Source organism: Nicotiana attenuata, unplaced genomic scaffold (genome assembly GCF_001879085.1).
Source record: "Nicotiana attenuata strain UT unplaced genomic scaffold, NIATTr2, whole genome shotgun sequence".
NCBI lineage: Eukaryota > Viridiplantae > Streptophyta > Magnoliopsida > Solanales > Solanaceae > Nicotiana > Nicotiana attenuata.
In genome coordinates this window covers 373,913-384,866 of record NW_017670499.1, presented here as the reverse complement: position 1 = coordinate 384,866, position 10,954 = coordinate 373,913, and the positions used below count along the sequence as shown (strand labels likewise).

Here is a 10,954-nt window from a genome sequence, read left to right as displayed (position 1 = left end):
GAAAAAGAATTAAATCTTTTTATTTGACCGAGTGTATCAATTAAACTGTTATCTTCTAATTGTATTATTTTTCTTAATACTTTTAATCCGAAAATAAATCTAAACCATCAATATTGAATTGATTATCATCCTTGAAGGAACATTCAAGAATCAAGGTTAAGGCAATAATTTTTCAAAATTCTATCATCTAGTGATCTAAATTTTTACGCTAAATAGAGAACCTAAAATATCTTCATATGCTTCAAATTGTTCAAATCTATTTTGAAGTGAAAAAATAGCCTTGTCTACTATGTATAAAGTAATCAACTCCAAAGGACTCTTCGAAAGATTTTGTTTATAATTAATATTCTTATCATATCGTTACTTCCTATATATCACACATTTCCTACGAAATTCGGGTTCAATATTATTTCAAGTGCAATTTTCTTGGCAGAAATCATAGTAGTTGCACTTTCTTCTCTATACTTGTTAAAGAAAGAAATCAAACTCTTTCACTTCACATAACCTTTTTTAAAATTTATAAATAGCCTATTAGGTATAACAAAAAATGGGGCCCACATAAATGTGGGGCCTAAACCAGTTAGGTGTACACTGAATAATATTTGTCCAAGCGTTGAGGTGCCGATATATTTTGCCTTTCCTTTTGGGCAAGCGTACAGCATTCCTGTACTCAATAAGTAAATGTTTCCAAGAAAAGTTCAGTAGTCAAAGAGTCACAACGTGAATGGCCATCTCATGTGTTTGAATTCTATTGGCCAGACCTGTAGTTAGTTTTTCTCCACTGTAGCTATGTGAAGGAAAAAGAAATACTAGGATCTTGCTCACAAGAAGCTCAAATACCCACTCCAGGGTATATGGACCGTGCAATAACACCCAAAATATCACAAACTTTCTCAAAACCTGGCGAACAGTCTCTTTCTACCTGACTCAGTTATTTCTCTTTCCTTATTTCAACCAAAAGATCATGAAAAAAAAGAGCAGACAAGACGAAAAAGGAAAAGCGCCCAACAAGATTGATGAGATTTTCCGTTGATAGTACCTTTGTCCAAATTGAAAAGCTACGACACAAAACTAACAAGAATTGTATATACACGTATTTTCTATCCTCTTATCGAATAATAGTATATTAAAATAACCCCCCCCCCCCCCCCAAAAAAATACACAAAAGCAAAAGAAGAAGAAAAAGTAGATGGACATTATATGGAAGGATTCCCCTAGCCCACCTAAAAAATATAAGTTCCACTAACAAAAGTTATCAGTCCCCCCACTAGTCCTACTAATATTATCTTCTTCTTTCAAAATTGTATTTTTCCCATCCGAAGCCATGCGTGTCTGATCTTTCCTGCTTGCCATTTTCACAGTGTTTCTTTATCAAGCAAGTCAACTTCTTATTAGCTGTTTCCCAATAATGTCATTCTTCCATTTGTTGACCATTCAATTGTCCTCCTTTTTTCTCCCATAGTATTTTCATCACATTCTATGCCATCTGACCAAGCAGAGACTCCCTTTTGGAGTTCTGATTTGGCGTGTGTAAACAGATGACCGAATAAAACCTATATACATATCATATTAGTATGTATTTTTCTCTTGAAATACTCTTCCTCCTATTATGTACAATTTGTCTCTTGACTTATTGCTTACTAATGTTAGGTCTTCATCAGAATCATCCAATCTGGTATTGAAGATGGATGAAGTAAATACTGGTTTACCAATGTGTTTGCAGTTGATGCAAAAAACTTTTCTCTGGGACCTTCTAAAAATGTTCTTTGTGAAACTCGAACTTTGTTGCGCCCTTTTGATTATACTCTTTGCAAAGTTTGCCGAGTTCTTTTGCTAATATGGGTGCACCACAGTAGAAAACCCCTGCTCCAAATTAACATAATTGTAATTAACTCTTCGTAAAACAATGACAAATTTCCATGTCCAACAGGTAAACGATATCCATACCTATTCTTGCATTTGCATGCTTGGTTAAGGTCTTGGAAAATACCTTCTTCCAGTTTGGCCTAGCAAAATGTGTCCTCACCTGTTGATAAGAGTAAATCAGTGAGGGGCTCAAAAATCTGAAGTGACCATTAGGCAATAATCAGTTATTCCATCTCTAACAATATCCTAATTTGTGCTATCGGGTATGGTCTAAATGGAAAGAACTTACTGAGATAAGACTGAAGTGAATGAATCAGCAAATATAATTTCAAGACATGAAGAGTCTTACCCTGGTGCCTGATACAATATCAACCCCATTCTTAGCATGGTTAAGCGCCTGGACCATGGTAATGAGAGCTGAACGAGCATCCCCTTCCTCATAAACACTCGTCAAGTAGTTGTGCATCTCGATGACCCCCTGAATATCACGGGGAATTATCAATAAGTATTGAAATAGGCAGCAAATAAGTTGGAATATTGGACATTTTGCAGTACCCTTTGATCAAGTTCAGCCACTTCATTCATAACACCTTTGAACCAATCAAATGATCCTTGCTCCCGGGTCACCCAATAAAAATATGCATTTGTGGTTCTTAGAGTACTCTTTCTCCTTTTTGGAGAAATCTTGTTGAGAGCTGGTTGTTCACTTGTTGCAACGCTCATGTCTGAGTTCCCACTGAAATCTGAGGTTAAATCCTGCGAACAGAAAAATCATGCAATCCTGAGAAGGTGACAAAAAGATGAATAAAACTGGCGAAGATTATGTTAGTAACACCAAATCAAATCTTAGATACTCACTGCTTGCTCCTCCATTTTCACGATGTTGACGAGCAAGTCTTTCAGGATACTAATAAAGGGCGTTGCTCCAATGCCAAGACCAACAAGCAGCAAGACATCATATTTTTTGTAATCTTGTGCTGGAGCTCCATAAGGTCCATCTATTAATAGCTTTGGCAAACTGAGATTTAGAAGCAACTTTTTGCATCAATAATAATAAAACCACCCAAAATACTCATATATTTCTTTCTTAAATATACCAGAAAATAAATTTCCGTAGTATTTCTTTCTTATAGAAATATACCTTTTCTTGGTGTTTTCGTCAGCTCTGAGCAGGCCACTCTTCCCAGCCTCTGGCCGCTCGCAAGCCTCAGAAAAGACCCGCTTGAGTTCTTGAGTCCAGTCACCAAGTTGCCGGATGTGAATGCTCAAGTAGTCATCCCCGGGAGCTGAAGTAATGGAAAATGGATGCCTGGATAATCAGCATGTAGAATCACAGCAGATAAGCATACTGAAGAAATCAATTTTCAGAAATAGACAGGAGCAAAAAGCCACGGCCTAAGAATTTTGTAAAGTTGACTCTCAGTTTCATAAATGATGGAGTAATCTTTTAACTGTTTAACTACTTTTCTGATAGGTTCCTTCATACGTAAAGAATAACCACCGAATACCCAATCTGCCGATTTGAAACTTTGTATGGATACGTGCGATCAACAGTGTATGCAGAGCATGGTAAAATCTGAGTCTTATCAAATGTTTAACAGAAGATTGAAAGCGATTTAGATTCGCAATCCCCCTTTTCCCTCCCTCCATTTCGGAACAGTTCACATATTTTATCACCATTCTACACCTTCATCAGAGTGCTTTCACTATTCCACAGAGTCAACAGGGTAAACTAACAACTCTAAATTGGTGCAAATGAGAAAGTCAGGTTGTCATGTACTTTATTAAAATTGAAACTTTGATCTTTGGGGTAAATCAATCTCATTCAAAGTAAAATGCTTCGATCCAATTACCACTCAAATGGAGAAACCGCTGGACACTGGACGAACATATATTGTCCACTCTTGTATCGAAATTGGGGAGGCTTAGACATTTGTAGAGTGAGGACATTTCCAGGATATATTGCTACCTGAAACAAATTGATAAGATTTAAATACAGGAGAATAGCGTGAGAGAATGAAATATTTAATTCAGCATTTGCATTAAGTGGAACGCTTTTGACGAAATTTATCTAAACTAGCATCAGTCTACTAACTATGAATTGTGGTATGTTGAATTTAGCTACTGAATTTTCTAGTTTACTCTTTTTTATTTATAGCTCCACCTATGTGAGCTTACTAATATTGCCTGTTCCAAGTCTAGATAAAGGAGGAGTATTGCGGTAGGTTGACATTCAGTGTGAAATTAGTAGTTTTGGATGAACCCGTGCCCCCAAACATGGGTTTAATGCATAGTTGTTGTTATTGTTGTTTACTCTTTTTCCTTTATGAATGTCAATGAATTTTACCATAGGAATTGCCTAATGGTTTCCAACATAAAATAGACCACATGAACAACTAACTGATACCAGAATACCTAATGCAAGTAAAACGAGAAGTCGATCTGATCAGAAGCTTACTTTTAGAAGCCGGACAGTGTACAAGCCTGACCGGAAGAATCTGAGAGTTCTTTCCCCAGCGTAGAGAAGCACAGGAACTGCTAGATACATCCATGTCTGGAAACAACTACCATGTTAATAGCATGAAAACAATAAAATGAGAACCATAATTATTTAAAATGAAAGAGGAGAAGATCTCAGAAGCTATACCGTCTTGGAGTACCATTTATGCACAAGGAAGAGGAATGTGCCATGGATGATCAGTAAGATGTAGACAATGACAAGAAGGTGGTGCGAATACCAGAACGCGTTGAAGCCAGTGAGTCTATCAAAAGGTTTGGGCAACTTAATGAGGCTCCGCCTAAACCATCGGGTTGCAAGAGTGAAAGCAATGACCATGAGGATTACCATTATTATTCCCGTCACACCCTCAACTCCTTTAACAAGGTCTATGTATCCAGGCTTACTTTGCCCAAAATCATTCGACAAATAATCCCGATAATCTTTGTTATTTGCATGTATAAGCCTTGGGAAATCACATACAAGGTGGTTACCAGCATGGAGTATGATACCAATAACAATGGCTGCAGCGACAGTCTGCAGACACGGAGTAAGAATATTAGAGTAAATATAAACGTCATCTGTTTGCAACTTAAAGATAAATGAACCCTTAATAAAGAAATCATACTTATAAGTGTGCCATATTTGCATTAACTATTTGGGAAGTCGAGCACTATTACTATACTTTTATCCTACTACTCCAAAACTCTGCCATTCTTTTGTTAGAAAAAGTAGGGACTTCACTTATGTGGTTCACATATTTTGTGATTGTTAGCAGTCTTACATGTATAATTAGGAAAATTTTAGGCACAGCTTAGATATAGAGTTACTTCTGCACAGGACCAACCACTTATCTAGACAAACATACTGAAAACTGTGGTGATGATAATGGTGAATGACCCAGAATTTTCACATTCTGTTCTTAGTTTATTATCCTGTGAACTGTGTTTAGTCCCTCCAACATTAAGTTATTATATCAAGACTTCAATCCTTGCAAGAAAAGAAAAGCAAAACTGGAGAGCAAAAAAAGTCAATCTTTGCTGCTCCGACAACATAACCTTAAGCTAAGAAAAGAAGAGACAGCATTTCAACCTCAATATATCAGTTTATAAGATCCTGTTTAGGATCCGCAGGACACGCCGTCGTCACCATTCCAATTAATTGGCAAAACAGTAATTTATTACTCCTAACATATTCGTTTTGGATTTAAGAAATGTTAAAGATAGTTGAACTGATGACATAACGATCTTCCTAGCCATTCACATGGTTCTGGTTAGATTCAAATTCATCAAAACTGTGATAGGTGAACATGCATTTATATGATTTATAAACAAATATAGCACTAATATGTATGTATAGTAGAAGGTACTGCACCCACTCAGTTCGTGGAATAATTTAGTTTTGTGACCCATTACAAATTTTATTTTAATCTTTTCTACAGAAGTTAAGTTAAAAAATAACACAGTTAAATAAGATACCTTTGTAGGATAATTTTCTTCAAATCAAATTGTAAGAAAGAGATCATTTCCTGCACTTTTGTGACCCTTTTCAACATATAAAACAAGAGAATGAAAGGGGCAGCCTACCTTGTGAAAGTTGATGTTGTCATCGAAGGGTACAAAATGGCTCAACTTGGTGGACCTGAGCCATGTGATGGTGTTTCTGCATACAGGCAATAATATAAGAGCCATGTTGAACTTGAGAGTCTCAGCAGCGCCCTTAGCCGTGACAAGGCAGTAACCCATGACTTGGAATGCACTCTTGTTTTTGTACTGATAGAACTTCCAAAGAAAAAGCCCAATCATTATCAAAATCCATAAAGTGAGAACCCAAATTCTCTTCCAGTTTTCTTGCAATGAATAGACAAGTTTTGAGCTCATTCTTTTTATTGGGCTTCTCTTCCTTAATCCGTGCAGGTTTTGGCTCAAGGCTTGGCTCGTGTAACTTAGTGCTTGACTGTAGTTGAGGTATGTGTCCTTTTGGAGGAGAAGTGTTTCCAGCTGCCATAGCTGCATTATCATCATGACAAACAGAACATGCAAGAAACATGATCAGAAAGTTGGGTCATGGCATATTGGCATCATGTACAATCAATTAAGGATGGCGTCACTAAATGTTTATTTTATGAAAGATTTCAATTTTTATGCAGTGGCAGGGTACATTATCAACTCTCATTTAGAATATACGCAATTACAAGTAACTCTTTTTTAATCTCTTGAGAAACACATATTTTTATTCACTTTCAAAAATATAGCCGACGAAATTTTTTTTTTTTTATGTATGTGTATTATACTTAAAATATACATATTTTATATAAATTTTTACTAATAAATGCAATTAGTTTTGATCAATAGATCAATTTTATATTTGCCTAAATCTCTATAGGTCAGACAACTGCAGATTTCGATTCGAACTTCAGAGTTATGGATCCGTTCTTTACCCTTATTCCCTTAAATACGTTGCATAGATCTCCTGGCGCAGGACTCGAACTTTCGAATTCCTGTGACGTAAGTCAAAAGTCCCTTGACCTTTATCACATGAACTAAGTTCTGGGTTTAACTATTAAATGTTTATAACAATATGATAGATTATTACGCTAATTCTTTGCACTTTGACCACATATAAATTAAAACATTCATAAATTTGCTATTGGGGAAGGACATCTGTAGTATAGCCCGTTTAGCCAAGCTGCAAAAACCAGCTTATTTTGAGAAGCTTTTTTTTAAAAGTGATTTTCTCAAAAGTACTTTTGGTGAGAAGCAGTTTGTGTTTGGCTAATTAGTTTGAAAAGCATTTCCGAGCAGCAATTAGTGTTTGGCCAAGCTTTAAAAAACTGCTTCTAAGTGTATTTTCTCAAAAGTACTTCTCAAAAAAGTGCTTTTGGAGAGAAGCTACTTTTTTCTGCTTTTCCAAAACTGCTTTTGCTTCTCCTCAAAAGCACTTTTTTTCCTTCCAAAAGCTTGGCCAAACACCTTAATTTTTTTCCAAAAGTACTTTTGGCCAAAAAAAAAAAGCACTTTTGGCCAAACAGGCTAATACACGTGTTTGAGTGCTCAAAACGCGCATTTGACGTGCAAAGAGGAAGGTCCACATGGGAGCTTAAGAAGATGTCAGGACCGCCAACATGGTCAGACTCCACCTTCTAATGATGGAACCATAGACTGTGATAACCAGAAAAGCGGTGCAACCATCTTATTGGGACTTTTATGGACTGAAAAACAGTTCATTCTAGATAATTGAGTAAAGTAAATAGTAGTATAAGTTTATAATACTCCTATTAAGAATTTAATTCTTTATTAGAATTGGTTTGAATCACAAGTTTAATTTGGATCACCATTGTACTAGTGAGAAAGAGAAGGGATACAAAAAGGTGGCGTTGGTAGAAACATTACTTTCAATTGAAATTTAAAAAAAAAAAAAAAAAAAAAAAGGAAAACCATAAAATAAAGAGAAAAACTAGCAGTATTATTAAAAATACTACCTGTTCAGTTTAAGAGATATTTATTCCAATTGGACAATTTTGAACTAATACTTCACTTGACATTTTCAAAGTTTTGAAAATGGTAGTAGGCATGTTTAGGTTACTAATTTTTTTTTTTAAGAGATAGAAAGTACTGTCTACAATGTATAGATTATGTTCCGGTTGTGATAAACAAAGAACCTAAAACACTTAGGCCCCGTTTAGCCATGTATTTTGGCAACGTTTTTTTAAATCTTTTTTAAAAACATTGTTTGTTCATAGATTAATGATCTATTTTTTAAAAATTTCTGAAATTATTTTTCAAGTTCTCAAAATCTAGTTTAGGGTAGATTTTGGGTGAAACTTGTTTTCCCACTCACAAAACTTCAAATTTTTTTCAAATAAAATGCATGTCCAAACATAATTTCAACTTCCAAATATTATTTTTTAAAACTACTTCAAAAATTATTTTTTCAAATTTAAACTAAATCTATGTTCAAACGCTAGCTTAATGAAATTGGTCAAACTCCGTAAGTAAGTCGAATAATCACAGTCAATTAGGACAGCTAATTTTAAAAGTGAGAATGCATTTTGTTTTCAGATTTTGTTCTATCAATATGCATCCCAACAATTGTATTGCATAAATTTACTGGTGACTTTTTACTTACTATCATTTCATAGTAATCTCTACTCTAATTGGATGCTAAATACTCTCTACTCTATTCGATGATTCTCACTCGAAGTAATCTTAATATAAATAAGTAATTATAGCCACCACTAAATTGACATGATAGCCAGTGAATATTTAAACACATTTGATCTTCTAAGCTATGCTAATTGGTCTGGGTTTCTTCTTTACAAATTAAAAGAGGTAAAAAGTCCAATTTCTGACCGAGTGTCACAGCATTATTTACTTCGTAAAATATTGAAATTAATCTTAACAAAATACGGTAAGCTGAACCAACCAAAATTAGGTAGCGTCTTTCTTTGAAGTTTGAACAGATCACCTCCTTATCACTTCAGTTACCTAATTCTTTTCATATTTCCTTCACTTTCACTTTTGGTTTTTTCTTTTTTCGTTTTCTTTTTCCCCTTACCAGATGAGTATGACCTAGCAGAAAATAGGAAAGAGATGAAGAGAGAAACTGTTGAACGACTACAATTTGGCCATTCTTTAGAAAATTAAGTGCTCAGTAAAAGCCCAAAATAAAATAGTATTACTAATATGGAAATAAAAATTTGTTGAACAACACGGTATCCCAGTGTCACTTCTTTGTCGTCTAACAACTTGGACTCTGAAAAACTTTTTAAGTCTAATGCAATAAATTAGTTGCAACCATTTTACATAAGTCAATAACCAATCAACTACTAGTTGTAATTTACTTATAGGAAGAGGTAGTCATAAGACGTGGAAATTTAAGAATGCTTCATTTAAAGCTAAAGTTGAATTGACGTGCAAGCAACAAAAATAAAATAATTTGTGTAACTTTTGCAGCCTTCAAGAGGGAAAAATAAGAGGGTCCTACCTCAATGTAGCCGAGTCCTTCAGGATCTAATTCTTCCATGATTAAAGCTGCATACTCCTCTGCTTGTTCTTTTAATCTTGATAACTTGTTTGCAGATGCACTTAGCATGATGATCTACATTGACCCAATTAAATAATCAAAGGTTATATATATTATGTTTACCGTTTTCACTAGAAAGTTCAATAGAAAGAGCCGTAATAGTAAAGCTAGGATTTCCACCAAAGGAATTCAAAAAACAAAAAAAGGTAAATAATCCAACATTGAATATATATGTAGGAACTTTTTATATGCAGTGTAATTTCCGGCGAAGGGGATGAACCCCCTTTCGCCACCCTAGCTCCACCAATGGAAAGAGATAGTTTCACTTGTAAAGGTTAATTTAGCCTTTTTGGCATCATAAACATTACGGAGTATTTGAATTTCCAATTTCACTCATGAACATTTTGTTTCAATAAGCCATTGGAGCGACTACAACTAGGTTGGAAATTATATCACAAGGACGAAAATAAGTTTGAAAAATTGTGTTGTATCAGTCGATTGTAACTTTGTCCAACATAACTTAGATGTTCCAATCTCATCAAAAGTCTTTCTATTCCTTCTTTTGGCATCACCAAAAAAAGCATTTTAAAGGAAAAAGGAAAAAATATATAAAATGAAGACTAAATAATTAAAAACAGAACAAATTTTTGAATTGCAATATTATGACAAAAATGCCCCCACCAACTCCCCTGAAAATGATGTTAAGTCAGGGAAAAGAAAAAGAAAAATGTTGGGACTATTTGCACTATTTTAGGGGTCAATATTATCCTAGGCGCTATATATATTTCGTCAGACAAAAAAGGTTTCTAGAGAACATGGGTAGCGTCAGACAGCAAGACTACAGAGATTATGCAAATGCATTATTTTAGAAAAAACATTTACAAATACTTTTGGCGTCGTTGATTCTTGAAATTATCTGGCCAACTAATCATCACGCCGATCACATATTATTTTATACCCTTAGGAAAAAAGAAACAAGAAAAAATAGGGTCACAAAGCTTAATCCTAACCACTTCGTAGTATCGTTTTTAGAATGCATGTGTATGTATATTTATAACGAATTCTTTATCTAAGTCATTAAGCTTTTTATAAGGCAAAGTCAGCGATACATTTTAATGAATCCACAACCTGACAGACTGTTCTTCAAAGAAATTATTTATTGAAAGCTAGATTAGTTTAAAATTTCTTTCTAGTTAACTCAAGTTAAAACAAGTAATTTCCGTACTTTAATAAAATTATCACTATTTGAAGAGACAATCACTTTTTTTTAAAACAAATTTCTTCAAACATCTTCTAACAATGAAAAATTAACACTGAAATTTAGATAAGTCGATTCTCGTAATCTGAAGCTAAATTTTTTTTTTCTTAAACAAAAGTATAAAAAATGTCTATAATTTTTTATTTATATGCATAAGAATCAATATATAAATTCACATGAATACTGTATTCATTGAAACTCATTATAATTTGTTCAGGTAGAGGGAGTATAGAAAAGAAAGAGGGATTTTTATACAAATAGCCAGTTGTATTCCATGTTTTGAATTGATTATACATGATTACATATAT

The 10,954-nt window shown here is 34.2% G+C and overlaps 1 protein-coding gene across 1 annotated transcript in view; it reads right to left on the bottom strand.

Annotated features, from left to right (window-relative positions):
• Nucleotides 1-984: 984 nt before the first annotated feature.
• The window catches only part of LOC109240251 (respiratory burst oxidase homolog protein A), an 11,868-nt gene continuing 1,898 nt past the window's right edge, over nucleotides 985-10,954 (bottom strand). Inside the window, exons 4-14 of the mRNA XM_019406882.1 lie at nucleotides 9,350-9,463; nucleotides 5,950-6,372; nucleotides 4,514-4,900; nucleotides 4,325-4,420; nucleotides 3,720-3,835; nucleotides 3,008-3,175; nucleotides 2,725-2,884; nucleotides 2,422-2,622; nucleotides 2,216-2,344; nucleotides 1,948-2,026; nucleotides 985-1,863 (exon numbers count right to left, since the gene is read on the bottom strand). Of these exons, the coding sequence (XP_019262427.1) occupies nucleotides 1,754-1,863; nucleotides 1,948-2,026; nucleotides 2,216-2,344; nucleotides 2,422-2,622; nucleotides 2,725-2,884; nucleotides 3,008-3,175; nucleotides 3,720-3,835; nucleotides 4,325-4,420; nucleotides 4,514-4,900; nucleotides 5,950-6,372; nucleotides 9,350-9,463 (1,983 nt within the window). The 3' untranslated portion in view covers nucleotides 985-1,753. The remainder of the gene's footprint in view (nucleotides 1,864-1,947; nucleotides 2,027-2,215; nucleotides 2,345-2,421; nucleotides 2,623-2,724; nucleotides 2,885-3,007; nucleotides 3,176-3,719; nucleotides 3,836-4,324; nucleotides 4,421-4,513; nucleotides 4,901-5,949; nucleotides 6,373-9,349; nucleotides 9,464-10,954) is intronic.